At 41.0% G+C, this 22,917-nt stretch overlaps 3 protein-coding genes across 4 annotated transcripts in view; 2 read left to right on the top strand and 1 right to left on the bottom strand.

Moving 5' to 3' along the window:
• Positions 1 to 22,176, top strand: part of LOC129842436 (zinc finger protein ZFP2-like) — a 41,934-nt gene extending 19,758 nt beyond the window's left edge. The window contains exons 1-2 of one of the 2 annotated variants that reach the window (XM_055911002.1): positions 6,555 to 7,299; positions 18,753 to 22,174. In XM_055911002.1, coding sequence (XP_055766977.1) covers positions 6,936 to 7,299; positions 18,753 to 20,491 — 2,103 coding nt within the window. In that variant the 5' untranslated portion in view covers positions 6,555 to 6,935 and the 3' untranslated portion in view covers positions 20,492 to 22,174. Of the gene's footprint in view, positions 1 to 6,554; positions 7,300 to 18,752 lie in introns of those variants that run through there. The other variant, XM_055911001.1, reaches the window with a different exon arrangement.
• The window catches only part of LOC129842435 (zinc finger protein 883-like), a 182,299-nt gene that overhangs the window by 64,398 nt on the left and 94,984 nt on the right, over positions 1 to 22,917 (bottom strand). The window lies entirely within an intron of this gene.
• Positions 1,692 to 5,073, top strand: LOC129842451 (FK506-binding protein 5-like). Its single transcript, XM_055911020.1, has 3 exons — positions 1,692 to 2,234; positions 4,278 to 4,349; positions 4,740 to 5,073. Exons 1-3 carry the CDS (start codon positions 1,934 to 1,936, stop codon positions 4,748 to 4,750), a joined length of 384 nt encoding a protein of 127 aa, XP_055766995.1. The 5' UTR covers positions 1,692 to 1,933; the 3' UTR covers positions 4,751 to 5,073.

Here is a 22,917-nt window from a genome sequence, read left to right as displayed (position 1 = left end):
AGTATCATCCAACTCTGGGGTATCTCACTGCACCCTCAAATGCCATGTTTTGAAATATACAGACAGACAGATTAAAAGTAATTTTACATTGTATAACTGTACTTCTGACAGCCAACTTTCTAACTCCGCCCATAACTTTATGACATCATAACATTCCCAGAAGGATTATTGAGTCATTGTTAGTTTTACACTGAAGACATGACTCTGCCGTTGTGCTGTAGAATTTGTGAATTTTGTCTCTTGTATAATAAGGGACTATCATTTGTTCCAACATCACAGGCCACAGACTTTGATGCAGTTAAAGACTTCCAAAAGTGTTTCCGCAGTTTAAGATCAACTGAGTTTTTTTAATGGTGTTTCTCCCTGTACACCTGCCAATGTTAATCCATTGAACGAGACAAGTTACCAGACAGGATATATTGCTAATGTTCTTCCCATTAATAACCTCAATGACAATTAACTTGTGGGCGGTTGTGGTGATGACGTCCTATTCGATGACGTCGTCCATCGGGGGTTGCCCCAAAAAGAAGACGCTCTGGATTGATCACTGGAGTCAGATGTGAAGGAGGAGGTTGATCATCAGGAGTCAGATGTGAAGGAGGAGGTTGATCATAAGGAGTCAGATGTGAAGGAGGAGGTTGATCATCAGTGAACCTCTAGGATTGTGGCTGGGCTGGCGTTTCCTTTTCCAGCTTGGTCATATATTTTGATACATTGAATGTTGATATTGTGAATCTATGTTATATATTTGTATCTCCTGTTTCATGAAGTGATGTCACTAAGTACTGCCCCTATATATACAATGCATTCGGAAAGCATTCAGACCCCTTCACTTTTTCCACATTTTGTTACGTTACAGCCTTATTCTAAAATTGCTTAAATCTTTTTCCCCTCATCAATCTACACAATAACCAATAATGACATCACAATACCCCATAAGACATCACATTGCCCCATAATGACATCACAATACCCCATAATGACAAAGAAAAAACAGGTAAATAAATGAAAAAATTAGATTCTAAAAAACAAGGACCCCAAACTTTTGAATGGTAGTGTACATCTCCATGATGTATTGTTACACCATGTAGCAGCAGTATAGACCTAGTCTGTTCATTATATACATCTACATGATGTATTGTTACACCATGTAGGAGCAGTATAGACCTAGTCTGTTCATTATATACATCCACATGATGTATTGTTACACCATGTAGGAGCAGTATAGACCTAGTCTGTTCATTATATACATCTACATGATGTACTGTTACACCATGTAGGAGCAGTATAGACCTAGTCTGTTCATTATATACATCCACATGATGTATTGTTACACCATGTAGGAGCAGTATAGACCTAGTCTGTTCATTATATACATCTACATGATGTACTGTTACACCATGTAGGAGCAGTATAGACCTAGAGTAGCTGGCTAATTATTTAGATTTAGTGTGACTTAATGTAACTGCCTTAAATGTGCTGTAGTAACGATTTTTATTCGTACTAATCAATCAACACATTCCTGTCTTTGTATGTCTCAATATTATTGTATTATTTAATTAAATCCATTTAAAATAATCTTTGTCTGAAAATAAAATATGATCCTCAACTGCGTTTCCCCTCCAGTCAGCAGACGGCGATGTGCGTCTTTCAGGCGACGCTGCCAGCGTGACGTATAATCTAGTGGACGGTTCTTCATAAACAGCTCGTCAACCACCTCGGTATCTTGCTAGCCAACGTAGCCGAAAGATTCAAGCTATTTATACGCTTTCGGTGTATATTAGCTACTGTGTTTTCGACACACTTAGGTCGTATCTACTTGTTAACCTATTTAATATTACGTTATTTTGTATTAGTCAGCTATAGTAGCTGACTGGTTAAGTTAGCACTAGCCTAGTCGCTAATGATAGCTAGCTAGCTAACATCCCCGACCATGAGCTCAGTAAGCTTCTCCCCTCTTGTTAAAGAAGAGGTCTGCTGGACGGAGAAAGAAGCTCTGGGGCAGAACATTGTCGTGAAAGAGGAGAAGGAAGAAGAGGATGTCACAGTAAAACAAGAAGTAGAGGATGAGGTTGTTACAGTGAAAGAAGAAGAGAAAGACGTTTCAGTGAAAGAGGAGGAAGACGCGTTCAGAGTGAAAGAGGGGGGTGCAGTTTATGCTGTGAAAGAGGAGGAGGAGGAGATTACTGTCACATTGGAGGAAGAAGAGGAGGTTGGAGATCTGTTTAACCCCAGTAAGTACCGTCTCTGCAGTTGTTGAACCAATATGCAGTAAAGGGGTTCTACACTGTAATGTTGTTCTGTAGGAATGGCTGAAACTTCACTGTAACGTGTAGAACATCAAGAGTGGACCATCAACAAAACGTTAACAATTGATCAAATGCATCCAATGACAATGCCTGAAATACTGTAGTCCTCAATATCTCCTATTAGATTAGCCCAATATGTAGTCTTAAAGGGGCAATCAGCAGTTGTTACATCCATTTTGGGACTTATACATTAATGATATGTACCCATTGTTTCTTGAAGAAATCACTTATAAATGCCTCATGAGCTTAGTTCAACTGTCGTACCCCATCAGAACCCAAAATATGAGCTTTTTTTTACTCCAATGTTTGTCAGTAAATATAAACAAACACGGTATATCCCCAAAACATGGTTAACTAGAATGTTGATATCATGGATGGTTGCATTTCTCCAGCCCCATCCCTCAGCTTTTTACCGAAACAGGCAGGGAGTACGCTTTGTTATTGTTTCTACTGCTGATTGCTGCCCCCGTTTCTCCTCAAGGTTCAAGGACTGTATGTTATTTTCAGAGGTAGACTGGCTCTGGCAGCTAAAATAGTCAAATATTCCATCTAAATGTGAATCGATTCTCAACGGGCAGGGAGTACGCTTTGTTATTGTTTCTACTGCTGATTCTCTGCCCCCGTTACTCCTCAAAATAATTTCACATAATACTTTCATATCACATAACAATTATTTCACACAATACTTTCATATCACATCAAAATAATTTAAAATACTTTAACATCAAAATAATTTCACACAATACTTTCATATCACATCTAAATAGGTAACCAGTCTGTATAGATAGATAGCTAAGTGAATTAAATATCATCAGCTGTCTAACGTCATATTAGCTAGCTATCTTGATGTATTTATCACTGTAAAAAACAAACTCCAAATGCTTTTGTAGGTAGCTAGCTACCAGCCATGGAGGGTGAAAGGATAGGTTGGGTGACCAGGGTCATCTGGGACTGTCTCCTGGAGGAGTTCAGGTGTGTGAAGGCTACCTGTGTCCTGCGTAACTTCATGAGGATGGACACGCGGACCAGGAGGGGATCTGCAGATCGCCGCCGTGTGCCAGAGGAGGAGTCTGCTGCTCTGCAGGATGTTTCAAGGATGGGGTCCAACCACGCAGCAAGAGAGGCAATCCGTGTGCAGGAGATCTTCACCTCCTACTTCTTCAAAGAAGGTGCTGTTCTCTGGCAACACCATAGACTACACTATGCACAACCAAAGTCTCTTTTAAGAGGGTGCTGTTCCCTGGCAACACCATAGACTACACTATGCACAACCAAAGGCTCTTCAAAGAGGTTGCTGTTCCCTGGCAACACCATAGACTACACTATGCACAACCAAAGGCTATTTTAAGAGGGTGCTGTTCCCTGGCAACACCATAGACTACATTATGCACAACCAAAGGCTCTTTTAAGAGCTATTCACATTGCAATAAGAGTATTCTTCCATTTACTTAGCTATGTCAACTGCAGTTATTCAATTCACAGTTTCTCTCCCTTTGATTTCTACTTCTCAGGTGAGGGTGCTGTTTAGGTGAGGGTGTGATGTCTGTGCAAAAACAAAACAGGCTATTTTAAATCACTAATATTGAAGAAATGTAGAACAATTAGACATCCTATAACCCACACCTACACACTCATGTATCAATCTGATTGATGGATTGTGTTGTGCAGTAAGCAGGCTCAGGTGTATAACTGTGGCTCCTTCCACCTTCAAAGAATAGGCAAGAGGGCCAACCATGGAGAATAGTAAGACACTTCATTATTTCTATAACTACGCTATATTGTTTGTCCTTGTGTGTCCGTTCATGTTTTTCAGCATAAAGTACTCTGCAGCCACTAAGTGTGGTGTGGACACCAGGTGAGGCCACACACAGATTCCTATTGAACACTGTGGCTTTAACTACCTTATTTTCTCAATAAGTCTCTATCCTTCACTTCATCCCTCTCTCCCCTTCTCCCTAAATCCTCTAGGTTATATCAGCTGTGTCGGTGAACCCCTCCTGCATCTGAACTGGCTACATAGAGGGCACAGCATGATCAGAGGTGAGAGGTCACTTGGTCAGGTCAACAGGAAGTATTATTAAAGAAATGCTTTACATTGAAATACAGACAGATGCAGTAGTCCCAGAGTTAATGATCCCAGGTCAGTTTATATTATACAGGAAGTATTATTAAAGAGATGCTTTACATTGAAATACAGATAGATGTAGTAGTCCCAGAGTTAATGATCCCAGGTCAGTTTATATTATACAGGAAGTATTATTAAAGTTATGCTTTACATTGAAATACAGATAGATGCAGTAGCCCCATAATTAATGATCCCAGGTCAGTTTTGCATTTCACCTCCTGATTGATGACTAACAATGTTAGAATTAGAACTAAAAACACAAGGCTTAAACATGCTCTCTCTCTCCATCTGTCTCTCGTCTGCAGATATGTTTTGATGTGAGAGGATGCCAACCCCCAGTCCCATCATCGCCACCTCACCTGCTTTTAAGATAACCTTGGGGCCGACTAGAGACACTATTATGTAATTGTGATGAACTGAGAGAATATTTAGGTAGCACTGTGTTTCATTAATCATGTGCTGCCTTCCCTGCTCCTATGTGCTTACCTCTTTCCCTTTCTGTCTTTTACACCTCTCTCCACCTCCTCTTTCTTCCTCTGTTTTTATAATGCACAACAGATGTGCATTGAAGTACAGATTGAACTTGTATTTATAACACTTGGATAATGAGCTTTTCAATAAAGCTTTTCACATTCTCTACTGGTTGAAATGAAGTGTAATGTGATGAAATACTCCACCTATCCTGTGTTTACCAGATCAATGCAGATGAAGGGCATTAGATGTTGAGATGAACCGGTGTTGGAGTATTTACATGATGCATAGGAAGTGTAGTGTTCTGTTTTTAACATGATATTTCTGTATATATGAATTAACTAGTTAAATCCTGTTTCTAGTCTATTAGTTACAATGTGTAACCATTGATGTCCCAGGACTAAGATTGGTAGACACTGTTGAAGTGTATAATTGTAATACATACATGCAGACACAGCGTCATTCAAAGACTGGAATTTGATACTCCTGGTATTGGAAATGACTGAATAATCATCTCAAAGACATTCATACCTAAACTGCACCTTTATTTGCCAAGGTAGAGTACATGATCAGTGAATATATTAAATGTACAGGCTACAATGTGGGGATCTCATGCATGGTAATAACTACATGTATATACGACTTGCATCCTTGGCACAACATGATATTATATTCTACTCAATCCATAGGCTTCATTAATGTCATTCAGGCTGTTTTGAAGTTGATACAACTGGCTGTGATAGCTGAGGTTCATAGCTAGGTTCTGAACTAATATGTATACCAAACGTTTGGGTCCATACACAGATCGGCTAGATAGCTAGCTAAACATCCATAGGCATAGAGGTATTTTAATCATCCACTGCACAATAAGCAAGAACATAGCTAGCTACGTTATTTCATCTATCTGCATGGTAAATATCAGCAAGGCAAACTTACAAAATTGTATATTCAATTTGCAGTAAATTCTTCAGTTAGCTAGATTCTATACATCCACTGTTTCCCAAAAACGACAGCCTGGTTTGCTGGTTGTTTCATGAGTCCCTAAAACAACCAGAATTACAATTTCATACTCATGTCACAACACCCATAAAGCTAGCCAGCTATCTGGCTAATGTTAGCTAGTCAGCTAGCTGGCTAATGTTAGCTAGTCAACTAGCTGGCTAATGTTAGCTAGTCAACTAGCTGGCTAATGTTAGCTAGTCAGCTAGCTGGCTAATGTTAGCTAGTCAGCTAGCTGGCTAAATCGCGATTTTCGTAAATAAATGTTATGTTAAAAAAATGCATAATCGTTTGTCTCTACATGAACTAACATTCCTGTCAACTGTACATGTTTTTGCATGATTTTTTATGACGTTATAATCCCTTACAGTTTTTGCTTCCATCCTAGTATTTCTGTCCGACATCTTTGATCCACTTCAGTTCTGTGTAGGGTTACCCCTCTCTCCTAGTATTTATGTCCGCCATCTTTGCTGAAGAAAGTATAACAGTCACTAGTGCAGCAGCCTCCCCCGGTCCTAGTGCCGGCCCGGTAAAAAGTAGATGATGCGATGGAACGGTTGACGAAAATAAGAAATCAGAGAAAAAAATATATTGACTGATATTGAATTATTTAGGGGGGGGGGGGTAATTAACATTTTAGGACTAGCTATGTTCCTGATTCCTACCTACCTTTTGTCTGAAAATTAAATTGACATTTTACTCAACTGCGTTACCCACTCCATTTAGCAAATGGCGGTCTGCGACTTTAAGGCAATGCTGCTACTGTGACGTATAATCTAGTGGACGGAACGCTTCTTTCAACAGCAGCAACAGACAGTCAGCCACCTCGGTAGCTTGCTAGACAAAATAGACGAACCAACAAAGAGCTTTAGACGCTTTAGTGTATATTAGCCACTGTATTTTAAACCCACTTCTGTCGTCTAGTTAGTTATCCCTTTTAATTTCATAATTTTCATATTTACGGTATTGTTTTTATTCATCTAGCGGGCTGGTTAAGTTAGCATTAGCCTAGCTAGCTAACATCTCCAACCATGAGGTCACTAAGCTACTCTCTTGTTAATGAAGAGGAGGACTGCTGGACGGAGAAAGAAGCTCTGGTGAAAGAGGAGGAGGATATCACAGTAAAACAAGAAGTAGAGGTTGAGGCTGTTACTGTGAAAAAAGAAGAGAAATACGTTTCAGTGAAAGAAGAGGAAGACGCGTTCAAAGAGGAGGAGGATTTTACAGTAAAAGAAGAGGAGGAGGATGCAGCTTTTGGGGTGAAAGAGGAGGAGGGGGAGATGACTGTCACATCGAAAAAGGAGGAGGAGGAAACTGAATATCTGGGCTCGGTTTCCCAAACGCATCTTAAGGCATCCAATGGTTCTAACGATGAACGGGCCGTGATTAACACTAGTAAGTACTGTCTTAAAAACAGAGACACAGACTCTGCAGTTGTTGAACTGTTTTATTTTTTTATTTAACCAGGTGGCTATGATGTCATAATGATAGTTTAACCAGGTAGGCCATGATGTCATAATGATAGTTTAACCAGGTGACCATGATGTCATAATGATAGTTTAACCAGGTGGCCATGATGTCATAATGATAGTTTAACCAGGTAGGCCAGTTGAGAACATGTTCTCAATTACAACTGCGACCTGGCCAAGATAAAGCAAAGCAGTGTGACACAGACAACAACATAGAGTTACACATGGAATAACATGGAATAAACAATAAACAAGCCAATAACACAATAAACAAGTCAATGACACAGTAGAAAAAAAGAAAGTCTATATATAGTGTGTGCAAAAGGCATGAGGTAGGCAATGAATAGTCCATAGTAGCGAAGAATTACAATTTAGCAGATTAACACTGGAGTGATAAATGAGCAGATGATGATGTGCAAGTAGAGATACTGGTGTGCTAAAGAGCAGAAAAGTACATGTACAGCTGCAGCGATCGGTTAGCTGCTCAGATAGCTGATGTTTAAAGTTGGTGAGGGAAATATAAGTCTCCAGCTTCAGCGAATTTTGAAATTCGCTCCAGTCACTGGAAGGATGTGTGGTGTTTAAGGGGAAATCTGCAAATACCACATCCATATTTTGATTTTTAAATTATTTATTTATAGCCATTGATTCTTGAAGAATATAACACATGCCTCATGAGCTTAGTTCAACTGTTGTACCCCATCAGAACCCAGAATAAGCTTTTTTTTACTTCAATGTATAGAAACAATGTAAATCAACACTGTAAAGCCTCAAAACATAGTTAAAACTATAATGTTGATATCATGGATGGTCAGTCCTTGCATCCATAGGTCTGTCTATGAATTTGAAAGTAGTTACATTTCTCCAGCCCCATCCATCATCTTATTAGCAAAATAGTGGTGGATATACAGCTTTGTTATTGGTTGATTGATTCTTGTGTGGCTTTTTTAAAGGGACAACCTAGTATTTAAACAGCAACAAAATGGCTGCCCAGAGACTTGGTTTGGTAAACAGCTGAGGGATGGGGGCTGGAGAAATGTAACCACTCTCAAATTCATAGAGAAAGCTATTGTATCAACCGTAACCCAAAACCTAGGGACCTCGTCAAGAAGTTCAGACATCTTGGCATAACAGTTATAAGGTGTTGGCTTGACAGTCGCTGGACCCAGGTTTGAGTTCAGCTCAGGGCTTCCCCACGAATTCACTACACTATGAATACAAGGACTGGCCATCCATGATGTCATAATGATAGTTTAACCAGGTTTCTAGGATATATAGTATATTCTAGAATTCATCCATGATGTCATAATGATAGTTTAACCAGGTTTCTAGGCTATATAGTATATTCTAGAATTCATCCATGATGTCATAATGATAGTTTAACAGGTTTCTAGGCTATATAGTATATTCTAGAATTGCCAGTGTAGATTTCCTGTAGGGTCAAATTGTTAGAGCTGTTGATAAATCATTGTATAATATTCAGCATTTATTTTCATGCCATTACATCAATACAGCCCAACCAGAAGAGAATAAACTCTTCCTGAACCACCTCCTCTTGCTGTCCTTCATACATTCTGACGTTGCTGGTAATCGGCTACACAAGCAGTCAGCAACCTACATTTGGAGTGCAAATGTATCTTACCATTTCTACTGATCTGTTGACAGTTATGATTTTCATATGTTCATTTTACTGGAACAGTTTCATTTAATTTATAATAGTATCTCAAACATTGTCTGTGATTAATCTACATTCTATCTAAATGAAAAGTATACAAATCTAAAAGTAACTTTTATTGCCATTGCCACCTATGTAAAAAATAGCCTACATAAAGCCAACAAATAAAAATATTGCAAATAACTGTCCTATAAATCACATGGCCTGTCCATAACGAACTTGAAACATTGTATAAAATATTCTGGGCCCTCAGTTTCCCGTGCCTGTGAGTTCTCGACCGACACAGCTGTAGGCTATTTGTGAAAGTGATAAGAAGTAATCAGGTATTTTATAACATTTCCACTGGATCAGCGCATTACGTTTTTCCCTTTTGTGCCGAGTGGTTATCGAAAGGGCGAGAGCTGAAAATATTTTGAGGAGTTATTCTCATTTGCAATTGATTTTGATTAGACTTTGTTTACTTGCTGTTTGAGGTGAGAAAAAAATGTGCTTTGAGAGGCTCCACAACTCATTAGTGGTGCAGCGTTAAGACAATCAGAAATACTGTCAGACATCCCCAAATGGGCACATTTATAGATCTACATTAGTGCTCGGGACAGGTAGATTAGTCCTACTTCTATATGTGTAACCAGGTAGACTAGTCCTACTTCTATATGTGTAACCAGGTAGACTAGTCCTACTCTATATGTGTAACCAGGTAGACTAGTCCTACTTCTATATGTGTAACCAGGTAGACTAGTCCTACTTCTATATGTGTAACCAGGTAGACTAGTCCTACTTCTATATGTGTAACCAGGTAGACTAGTCCTACCTCTATATGCGTAATCAGGGAGACTAGTCCTACCTCTATATGCGTAATCAGGTAGACTAGTCCTACCTCTATATGCGTAACCAGGTAGACTAGTCGTACTTCTATATGTGTAACCAGGTAGACTAGTCGTACTTCTATATGTGTAACCAGGTAGACTAGTCCTACCTCTATATGCGTAATCAGGGAGACTAGTCCTACCTCTATATGCGTAATCAGGGAGACTAGTCCTACCTCTATATGCGTAATCAGGTGTGCGTCCTTACTCAACATTGACAGGAGGGTTTCAACCAAAAGACAATTAATAAATTGACAAACCTGACACATCTTGCGGGGTCAGGTCAAATCAAATGTTAATGGTCACATACACATGGTTAGCAGATGTTAATGGTCACATACACATGGTTAGCGGATGTTAATGGTCACATACACATGGTTAGCGGATGTTAATGGTCACATACACATGGTTAGCAGATGTTAATGGTCACATACACATGGTTAGCGGATGTTAATGGTCACATACACATGGTTAGCGGATGTTAATGGTCACATACACATGGTTAGCGGATGTTAATGGTCACATACACATGGTTAGCAGATGTTAATGGTCACATACACATGGTTAGCAGATGTTAATGGTCGCATACACATGGTTAGCGGATGTTAATGGTCACATACACATGGTTAGCGGATGTTAATGGTCACATACACATGGTTAGCGGATGTTAATGGTCACATACACATGGTTAGCGGATGTTAATGGTCACATACACATGGTTAGCGGATGTTAATGGTCAAATACACATGGTTAGCGGATGTTAATGGTCACATACACATGGTTAGCGGATGTTAATGGTCACATACACATGGTTAGCGGATGTTAATGGTCACATACACATGGTTAGCGGATGTTAATGGTCACATACACATGGTTAGCGGATGTTAATGGTCACATACACATGGTTAGCGGATGTTAATGGTCACATACACATGGTTAGCGGATGTTAATGGTCACATACACATGGTTAGCGGATGTTAATGGTCACATACACATGGTTAGCGGATGTTAATGGTCACATACACATGGTTAGCGGATGTTATTGGTCACATACACATGGTTAGCAGATGTTATTGGTCACATACACATGGTTAGCAGATGTTAATGGTCACATACACATGGTTAACAGATGTTAATGTTAATGGTCACATACACATGGTTAGCAGATGTTAATGGTAACATACACATGGTTAGCGGATGTTACTGGTCACATACACATTGTTAGCGGATGTTAATGGTCACATACACATGGTTAGCAGATGTTAATGCGACTGTAGCGAAATGCTTGTGCTTCTAGTTCCGACAATACAGTAATATCTAACAAGTAATCTAACAAATTCACAACAACTTCCTTATACACACAAATGTAAGGGATGAATAAGAATATGTACATATTAATACATGGATGAGCGATGGCCGTGCGTCATAGGCAGATGCAGTAGATGGTATAGAATACTGTATATACATATGAGTATATACATATACTGTATATACATATGAGGGTAATGTAGCATATGTGAACATTATTAAAGTTGCGTTATTTAAAGTGACTAGTGATACCTTTTATTAAGTCCATTTATTAAAGTGGCCAGAGATTGAGTCTGTATGTTGGCAGCTGTCACGATCGTGTGGGGGAGAGACGGACCAAAACGCAGCATGTGGAAAATAAGCCATCTTCTCTTTATTGTGAAGAAGGAAAAACGAAACAAAACACTTACAAACAAAACAATAAACGACCATGAAGCTATAAACGTTCACCATAGACAATTACCCACAACAAACTAAAGCCTATGGCTACCTTAAATATGGCTCCCAGGGCCTCCCGGGTGGGAGGAGTCTCTGGATTCGCGCCCAGGCTCTGCCGCAGCCGGCCGCGACCGGGAGGTCCGTGGGGCGACGCACAATTGGCATAGCGTCGTCCGGGGTAGGGAGGGTTTGGCCGGTAGGGATATCCTTGTCTCATCGCGCTCCAGCGACTCCTGTGGCGGGCCGGGCGCAGTGCGCGCCAGCCAAGGGGGCCAGGTACACGGTGTTTCCTCCGACACATTGGTGCGGCTGGCTTCCGGGTTGGAGGTGCGCTGTGTTAAGAAGCAGTACGGCTGGTTGGGTTGTGCTTCGGAGGACGCATGGCTTTCGACCTTCGTCTCTCCCGAGCCCGTACGGGAGTTGTAGCAATGAGACAAGGTAGTAATTACTAGCGATTGGATACCACGAAAATTGGGGAGAAAATGGGGTTAAAAAAATAAAATAAATAATAAATATGGCTCCCAATCAGAGACAACAGAAACCAGCTGTCTCTAATTGGGAACCCATTCAGGCAACCATAGACTTTCCTAGACAACTACACACAACATAGACACAGCTAGACAACTATACTAAACATAAACCCAACTACTCTAAATAAACCCCCTAAACCTTACAACCACCCTAGACACTACAAAACCCACATAAATTACCCATGTCACACCCTGACCTAACTAAAATCATAAAGAAAACAAAGAATACTAAGGCCAGGGCGTGACAGCAGCAGCCTCTCTATGTTAGTGATGGCTGTTAAACAGTCTGATGGCCTTGAGATAGAAGCTGTTTTTTCAGTCTCTCGGTCCCAGCTTTGATGCACCTGTACTGACCTCGCCTTCTGGATGATAGCGGTGTGAACAGGCAGTGGCTCGGGTGGTTGTTGTCCTTGATGATCTTTTTGTCCTTCCTGTGACATCGAGTGGTGTAGGTGTCCTGGAGGGCAGGTAGTTTGCCCCGGTGATGCCTTGTGCAGACCGGACCACCCTCTGGAGGGTCTTGCGGCTGAGGGCAGTGCAGTTGCCATACCAGGCGGTGATACAGCCCGACAGGATGCTCTCGATTGTGCATCTGTAAAAGTTTGTGAGTGTGTTCGGTGACAAGACAAATTTCTTCAGCCTCCTGAGGTTGAAGAGTCGCTGTTGCGCCTTCTTCACCACACTGTCTGTGTGGGTGGACCATTTCAGTTTGTCTGTGATGTGTACGCCGAGGAACTAAAAACGTTCCACCTTCTCCACTACTGTCCCGTCGATGTGGATAGGGGGGTGCTCCCTCTGCAGTTTCCTGAAGTCCACGATCATCTCCTTTTGTTTTGTTGATGTTGAGTGAGAGGTTATTTTCCTGACACCACACTCCGAGTGCCCTCACCTCTTCCCTGTGGGTCGTCTCGTCGTTGTTGGTAATCAAGCCGACCACTGTAGCGTTGTCTGCCAACTTGATGATTGAGTTGGATGGGTGCATGGCCACACAGTCATGGGTGAACAGGGAGTACAGGAGAGGGCTCAGAACGCACCCTTGTGGAGACCCCAGTGTTGAGGATCAACGGGGTGACGATATTGTTTCCTACCTTCGCCACCTGGGGGCAGCCGGTCAGAAAGTCCAGGACCCAGTTGCACAGGGCGGGGTTGAGACCCAAGATCTCGAGCTTAACTTCTCTAGGGTAGGGGGCAGCATTTGGAGTTTTGGATGAAAAGAGTGCCCAAATTAAACTGCCTGCTTCTCTGGCCCAGAAGATATGATATGCATATAATTGGTTCAATAATTACACATAATTCTTAATACTGTAGCAATTTAGTAAGTCACATGTTCAACTATCATCAGCTGATCCAGGAAATCATTTTCTGAATGACAGTCACATGACAAACATCACGACATGCAACAACCAAAGTGCTTCTTCATTCATTACTCTGGTAAAGACAGTTATTCCGTGCTCCACGTTGGATCCAACATCCCTAACAAATTGATGTTTATATTGTGTTATTGTCTGCTTGATTTACAGTAGGGTCACGTTAGTCTGTTTGGACACGGAGATACTTAGCTCATGTGTAGAGAGAGAACTGTTCCTTGATGGATGGGCTATTGTACTACACACAGAGCTATTTTCCGTTATTCAGGACATTTAGAATGACATCACATTACAGAGTAGCCTAGTGGGATTATTCACAAAATTATCTGGTGATCAGGTTAGGAAATGTCATGAAAAAGACATTTTAGTTTCCATGTTTCACCTCTAAATATTAAATTACTTATAGTCATAGGTCTATGTTGTTGTTAGGTGAAGTTATGGGTCCTACAGTAGGTCTATGTTATTGTTAGGTGAAGTTATGGGTCCTACAGTAGGTCTATGTTATTGTTAGGTGAAGTTATGGGTCCTACAGTAGGTCTATGTTATTGTTAGGTGAAGTTATGGGTCCTACAGTAGGTCTATGTTATTGTTAGGTGAAGTTAGGGGTCCTACAGTAGGTCTATGTTGTTGTTAGGTGAAGTTATGGGTCCTACAGTAGGTCTATGTTGTTGTTAGGGGAAGTTATGGGTCCTACAGTAGGTCTATGTTGTTGTTAGGTGAAGTTATGGGTCCTACAGTAGGTCTATGTTGTTGTTAGGGGAAGTTATGGGTCCTACAGTAGGTCTATGTTGTTGTTAGGTGAAGTTATGGGTCCTACAGTAGGTCTATGTTGTTGTTAGGTGAAGTTATGGGTTCTACAGTAGGTGTATGTTGTTGTTAGGTGAACTTAGGGGTCCTAAATGTGTGTGTGTCTGATATAAATATATATATATATATATATATATATATATATTTAAAAACGTTTTTTTTTTAAATAAATCGTCCGATTAATCGGTATCGACTTTTTTTGTCCTCCAATAATCGGTATCGGTATCGGCATTGAAAAATCATAATCGGTCGACCTCTAGTCCAGAGTAGTGATGCTTGTCGGGCGGGCGGATGCGGGCAGCGATCGGTTGAAGAGCATGCATTTAGTTTTACTAGCATATAAGAGCAGTTGGAGGCCACGGAAGGAGTGTTGTATGGCGTTGAAGCTCGTATGGAGGTTTGTTAACACAGTGTCCAAAGAAGGGCCAGATGTATACAGAATGGTGTCGGCTGCGTAGAGATGGATCAGAGAAACACCCACAGCAAGAGTTACATCATTGATATATACAGAGAGTCAGCCTGAGAATTGAACCCTGTGGCACCCCCATAGAGACTGCCAGAGGTCCGGACAACAGGCCCTCCGATTTGACACACTGAACTCCATCAGAGAAGTAGTTGGTGAACCAGGCGAGGCAGTCATTTGAGAAACCAAGGCTGTTGAGTCTGCCGATAAGAATACGGTGATTGACAGAGTCGAAAGACTTGGCTAGGTTGATGAATACGGCTGCACAGTACTGTCTTTTATCGATGGCGGTTTTGATATCGTTTAGGACGTTGAGGGTGGCTGAGGTGCACCCGTGACCAGCTCGGAAACCAGATTGCATAGCGGAGAAGGTACGGTGGGATTCGAAATGGTCAGTGATCTGTTTGTTCACTTGGTTTCGAAGACTTTAGAAAGGCAGGGCAGGATGGATATAGGTCTACAACAGTTTGGGTCTAGAGTGTCTCCCCCTTTGAAGAGGGGGATGACCGCGGCAGCTTTCAGATCTTTAGGAATCTCAGACGATACGAAAGAGAGGTTGAACAGACCAGTAATAGGGGTTGCAACAATGGTGGCAGATAATTTTAGGAAGAGAGGGTCCAGATTGTCTAGCCCAGCTGATTTTTAGGCATCCAGATTTTGCAGCTCTTTCAGAACATCAGCTGTCTGGATTTGGGTGAAGGAGAAGCGGGGGGAGCTTGGGCAAGTTGCTGCGTGGTGTGCAGAGCTGTTAGCCGGGGTTGGGGTAGCCAGGTGGAAAGCATGGCCAGCCGTAGAAAAATGCTTATTGAATTGCTCTATTGTCGTGGATTTATCAGTGGTGACAGTGTTTCCTAGCCTCAGTGCAGTTGGCAGCTGGGAGGAGATACTCTTATTGTCCATGGACTTTACAGTGTCCCAAACCTTTTTGGAATTAGTGCTGCAGGATGCATATTTCTGTTAGGAAAGTAAAGGCTAGCTTTTTCAAACTGACCGTGTGTATTGGTTTCTGACTTCCCTGAAAGTTTCATATCGCGGGGAATATTCGATGCTAGTGCAGTACACCACAGGGTGTTTTTGTGCTGGTCAAGGGCAGTCAAGTCTGGAGTGAACCAAGGGCAGACGTCAATTGTTGTACAACATCATGGCTACGCTGTTGGCATCACCTTTTACAGTGGATTTCTGCTGTTGTAGGCCTTTAACCATCTGTCTGTTTATGTTCGTCAAAAGAGAGATCAGGGTCGAGAGTAACGCCGAGGTCCTTCACAGTTTTATTTGAGATGACTGTGCAAACATCAAGATTAATTGTCAGATTCAACAGAAGATCTCTTTGTTTCTTGGGACCTAGAACAAGCATCTCTGTTTTGTCCGAGTTTAAAAGTAGAAAGTTTTCAGCCATCCACTTCCTTATGTCTGAAACACAGGCTTCCAGCGAGGGCAATTTTGGGGCTTTACCATGTTTCATCGAAATGTACAGCCGTGTGTCATCCGCATAGCAGTGAAAGTTAACATTATGTTTTTGAATAACATCCCCAAGAGGTAGAATATATAGTGAAAACAATAGTGGTCCTAAAACGGAACCGTGAGGAACACCGAAATTTACAGTTGATTTGTCAGAGGACAAACCATCCACAGAGACAAACTGATATCTTTGCGACAGATAAGACAAGGCCAGAACTTGTCCGTGTAGACCAATTTGGGTTTCCAATCTCTCCAAAAGAATGTCGTGAGCGATGGTATCAAAAGCAGCACTAAGGTCTAGGAGCACGAGGACAGAAGCAGAGCCTCAGTCTGACGCCATTAAAAGGTAATTTACCACCTTCACAAGTGCAGTCTCAGTGCTATGGTGGGGTCTAAAACCTGACTGAAGCATTTTGTATACATTGTTTGTCTTCAGGAAGGCTGTGCAACAGCTTTTTCTAAAAATGTTTGAGAGGAATGGGAGATTCGATATAGACCGATAGTTTTTTTTACATTTTCTGGGTCAAGGTTTGGCTTTTTCAAGAGAGGCTTTATTACTGCCATTTTTAGTGTTTGGTACACATCCGTTGGATAGAGAGCCATTTATTATGTTCAACATAGGAGGGCCAAGCACAAGGGTCCAGTATGCAGCTTGAAGGTTTAGAGGCCATGAATATTTTCATCATTGTGTCAAGAGGTATAATACTAAAACACTTGTGTCTCCCTTGATCCTAGGTCCTGGCAGAGTTGTGCAGACTCAGGACTACTGCTTTGGAGTAATACGCAGATTTAAAGAGGAGTCCGTAATTTGCTTTCTAATGATCATGATCTTTTCCTCAAAGAAGTTCATGAATTTATTACTACCAAAAATACATTTTGGATTGTTCTTATTTTCCTCAATTAACTTCTTGGAAAAATAGGATGATCGAGCAGCAGTGAGGGCTCTTCGATACTGCACGGTACTGTCTTTCCAAGCTAGTCGGAAGACTTCCAGTTTGTTGTGGTGCCATTTCCGTTCCAATTTTCTGGAAGCTTGCTTCAGAGCTCGGGTATTTTCTGTATACCAGGGAGCTAGTTTCTTATGACAAATGTTTTTAGTTTTTAGGGGTGCGACTTCATCTAGGGTATTGCGCAAGGTTAAATTGAGTTCCTCAGTTAGGTGGTTACCTGATTTTTATCCTCTGACGTCCTTGGGTAAGCAGAGGAAGTCTGGAAGGGCATCGAGGAATCTTTGTGTTGTCTGAGAATGTATAGCATGACTTTTGATGATCCTTGGTCTGAGCAGATTATTTGTTGCGATTGCAAACGTAATAAAATGGTGGTCTGATAGTCCAGGATTATGAGGAAAAACATTAAGATCTACAACATTTATTCCATGAGACAAAACTAGGTCCAGAGTATGACTGTGGCAGTGAGTAGGTCCAGAGACATGTTGGACAAAACCCACTGAGTCGATGATGGCTCCGAAAGCCTTTTGGAGTGGGTCTGTGGACTTCTCCATATGAATATTAAAATCACCAAAAATTAGAATATGATCTGCTATGACTACAAGGTCCGATAGGAATTCAGGGAACTCAGAGAGGAACGCTGTATATGGCCCAGGAGGCCTGTAAACGGTAGCTATAAAAAGTGATTGAGTAGGCTGCATAGATTTCATGACTAGAAGCTCAAAAGACGAAAACGTCATTTTTTTTGTTGTAAATTGAAATTTGCTATCATAAATGTTAGCAACACCTCCGCCTTTGCGGGATGCACGGGGGATATGGTCACTAGTGTAACCAGGAGGTGAGGCCTCATTTAACACAGATGTGATTGGCCATGTTTCAATCAGGCCAATCACATCAAGATTATGATCAGTGATTAGTTCATTGACTATAACTGCCTTTGAAGTGAGGGCTCTAATATTGAGTAGCCCTATTTTGAGATGTGAGGTATCACAATCTCTTTCAATAATGGCAGGCATGGAGGAGGTCTTTATTCTAGTGAGATTGCTAAGGCGAACACCGCCATGTTTAGTTTTGCCCAACCTAGGTCGAGGCACAGACACGGTCTCAATGGGGATAGCTCAGCTGACTACACTGACTGTGCTAGTGGCTATCGGTGTCCTCATTAGCAGGGAGGAGTTTCTGCATTGAAATGATGTGTCCATCGCCCTCGTGCCTCAATTTTATTAAACACAGAAAGGGGCCTATATTGGAGACCAAAAGTCGTCTGGCACACTGCTTAGAGTTTCAACAACATGAATAACTTATTTCTAGCCTACAATCATCGCTGTTACTACTAATGTGAAAACAAGACAAAATATGACTATTGTTGCTCATTTTAAGACAATTGTCAAATAATTTGAACATTCATTACAGACGTCAATTGTTGTACAACATCATGGCTACGCTGTTGGCATCACTTTTTACAGTGGATTTCGCTGTTGTGGGCCTTTACCATCTGTCTGACTTTGTTGTTCACTCAGGAGAGAGACGGGACTACCATGGGTCCTCTGGGGAGCCTCAACAACCTCATGATGCTGACAAGGCAGAGAAGAGTTTCTCCACATCAGAACACCTCAAGAAACACCCGCAGAGATCCACAGGGAAGAAATCTCACTGCTGCTCTGACTGTGGGAAGAGATTCACCTCCTCATCAGGAATTAAAATTCATCAGAGAACACACACAGGAGAGAAACCGTATAGCTGTGATCAATGTGGGAAGAGTTTTGTTACATCTGGCCATCTGAAGATACATCAGAGAACACACACAGGAGAGAAATCTTATAGCTGTGATCAATGTGGAAAGAGTTTTGGCCGATATGGCCATCTGACATCACACCAGAGAATACACACAGGAGAGAAACCTTATATCTGTGCTCAATGTGGGAAGAGTTTTGATACATCTAGCCATCTTATTGTACACCAGAGAATACACACAGGAGAGAAACCTTATAGCTGTGGTCAATGTGGGAAGAGTTTTACTACATCTGGCTCTCTGACTTTACACCAGAGAACACACACAGGAGAGAAACCGTATAGCTGTGATCAATGTGGGAAGAGTTTTGGTCAATCTGGCACTCTGACTCTACACCAGAGAACACACACAGGAGAAAAATCTTATAGCTGTGGTCAATGTGGGAAGAGTTTTACTACATCTGGCCATCTGACTTTACACCAGAGAACACACACAGGAGAGAAACCTTATAGCTGTGGTCAATGTGGGAAGAGTTTTGTTACATCTGGCCAGCTGACATCACACCAGATAATACACACAGGAGAGAAATCTTATAGCTGTGGTCAATGTGGAAAGAGTTTTGGTCGATCTGGCCAGCTGACATCACACCAGATAATACACACAGGAGAGAAATCTTATAGCTGTGGTCAATGTGGAAAGAGTTTTGGTCGATCTGGCCAGCTGACATCACACCAGAGAACACACACAGGAGATAAATCTTATAGCTGTACTCAATGTGGGAAGAGTTTTGATATATCTAGCCATCTTATTGTACACCAGAGAATACACACAGGAGAGAAACCTTATAGCTGTGGTCAATGTGGGAAGAGTTTTGGTCAATCTAGCACTCTGACATCACACCAGAGAATACACACTGGAGAGAAACCTTATAGCTGTGGTCAATGTGCGAAGAGTTTTACTACATCTAGCAATCTGACTGTACACCAGAGAATACACACAGGAGAGAAACCTCATAGCTGTGGTCAATGTGGAAAGAGTTTTGGTCAATCTGGCCAGCTGACATCACACCAGATAATACACACAGGAGAGAAATCTTATAGCTGTGGTCAATGTGGAAAGAGTTTTGGTAGATCTGACCAGTTGACATCACACCAGAGAATACACACAGGAGAGAAATCGTATACCTGTGGTCAATGTGGGAAGAGTTTTACTTCATCTAGCAATCTGACTGTACACCAGAGATTACATACAGGAGAGAAATCTTATACCTGTGGTCAATGTGGGAAGAGTTTTACTACATTTAGCAATCTGACTGTACACCAGAGAACACACACAGGAGATAAACCTTATAGTTGTAATCACTGTGAGAAGAGGTTTCCTACATATAGCCAGCTGACTTCACACCAGAGAACACACACGGGAGAGAAACCTCATAGCTGTGATCAATGTGGGAAGAGGTACACTGATAAAAGATCTCTGATTAAACATCAGAAAATACATGAAGGAGTTGTTTCATGTTATCAATGAATTAATGTCACAATGTAGAATGTTTTAACATTGTAGTAGGAGTATTTTAATGATGTCACAATGTAGAACCCTAAACGTTTGTCCCCTGTTCTATTGATTTCAACATGATATGGATATTAGCCTCAGGGGGGAAATCCAGGCTCTGAATTGGAAGAGTACTATTTATGTGATTTAACAAAAAGTGACTAACACAAAAAGAGCTGTGTTACACTTACCATGTTGGTGACCCACTTAAATCAAAATGCAACACTTCAAAATGTAGCGATCTATTTTCTACAAATTGTCCTCTAATCAGGGATGTACACATTATTCCCATATTCTGTGTGGTTTTTGAGCTGTTAGTTTTAACAGGACGCGTAACCTCATCTCCCTTCTGTCACACAATTAATTTTGACATGATATCGATGAGTGATGACAAATAAGTGTTGCGTTCCTTTGTTCAGCGACCCCTAAATTTAAATGCATCACTCCAAAATGTAGCTGACTGTTTTCTGCAGGTTGTCCTCTAACCAGTGAGGTAAAAGATATCTCCCATTTCCATGTGTTTTTTTAGTTGTGTTAGTTTCAACAGCACCTACAACCTGATGTCCCCCCTAATCGATATCAGTGATTTATTGCTACTTGTCAAAACAACAGCGTTTTTGGTGCTTGTGCAGTTTATAAGGTCCTTGTTTAAGTAATATGATTATTGTGGCAGATGTTTGTGTATATAGTACATTTTATGTTTAGGTTTTCAATTTATCACAAACTGTTTCTGCATTTGGACTATTGATTTGGACACGTTTAAACTGTGACATTGGGGATATCCCACCTAACAAACTGTGACATTGGGGATATCCCACCTAGCAAACTGTCGTTGAAAATAAGACTATGACCGACGTACAATATAAGTTTGGTTTTACTTTAAAGTGTAAAAGAAAACTATTTAATTTCAACGTACTCGCAGCTTATACACATGGACGCAGTATAATAAATCGGTCTATAATCAATTTTATTAACAATCCTAATAAATTGAGTCATAAATGTAGGATATATTTGTTGTCTTAAGGGGGAAGGTGTTACAGTCTTTGTTTTTTCCATTTGTGTTTGGACGTTAGCAGTCTAGCTCGTTAGCAAGTAGGACGCACTGATTGGTGTCCCCTTATTAGTCAGTATGTGTTACACCTGTGCTGGCTTGTCCATCTCGTTAGTGGGAAGGTGTTTCACTTGAGCTGGTCCAGGTTCTATTTAAGAGTGTCTGGCCCAGTGCTCCAGTTGTCTTGATAGATGTGGAGAGTCAACACCTTTAGTTGCTCCACCTTTTTGGTTTGCTTCCTGTCTGTAAGTTTTTATTTTGTTTGCCTCTTCTTGGGCAGATTTAGTGGGTCTTATGGTGGGTGTCTTTTAGGTCCCAGTTGTTGTTACTAGTCAATTTCCAGTGGACAACCCCATAGTGTCTTTCAGAACCCCTCCTAAAAAACAAGCTTATATTTTGGGTTGGATATTTTAATCAATGGCATTTCCTTAGGATGCTCATTAGTCTTTAAGTTATTGTTTTTTTATCCTCTTATGTTTGTGTTCTAAATATTTCTGTTTATTTTCATAGTTTTTTCCTGTGAAGCCATTGTGTTGCATCCATGTCTGAAATGTGCTGTATAAATAAAGCTTGATTTGAACATATTGCAAAACAAATGAACCCAATGACTGACCAAAAGCAACACATCTTGGTCCAACTTAGTATGAAAAACAGTATAAATTCAGTATATCAGTATATGTTTTGTATTTTTATAAAATGAAATATTTAAGTCACTGTTCTATTTTTGTAGTCATTACATACATAACGCCATCTAACAAAATATCAAATAATGTTAGCTATATGCAGTTATTTTAGCCAGCCAGCTAACGTTAGCTATATTCAGTCATCTTAGTCACCTAACGTTAGCGATTTTTACCAACTAGCTATTAGCCTAACCAGCGTAGCCAACCAGCATGGTTATGGTCAGCGAGACCAACTACCGGAGAAAAAGTTACAAAACTCCCGTAGTCTAATTCACAGAAAACATGCTGAAATGTAGTGATGGGGAAACAAAGCTTCCTGAAGCATTGGCTCTTTTCAGCCAAATGTGTCAAACATAGGTTCATTACTCAAGGCTTTGAGCGACACAGAATTTAGAACAGCCACATTTTTATAGATGAAGTCACACGCCGTAGCAGCGTAGCCATTATGTCATATATTAAACCACTGGCCGTGTTCGAGAGCATCAAATCCATGCTGCGTTGTGGATAAACGGTGACTGGCTGACTGATTTATAAATAATAATGAGTAGTTATTTATGATGCAAGGTGATTTGTAAATTAGTCAGTCAGCAGCCACCTGCACTGTCGGCTGCAATGTCGAACGAGCCCAATACCAAACCAATCAGGTGTTCGACGAAATGATTCTTCAG

This window comes from Salvelinus fontinalis, unplaced genomic scaffold, assembly GCF_029448725.1.
Source record: "Salvelinus fontinalis isolate EN_2023a unplaced genomic scaffold, ASM2944872v1 scaffold_0041, whole genome shotgun sequence".
Taxonomy (NCBI): Eukaryota; Metazoa; Chordata; class Actinopteri; order Salmoniformes; family Salmonidae; genus Salvelinus; species Salvelinus fontinalis.
This window is presented reverse-complemented; position numbering and strand designations above follow the sequence as displayed.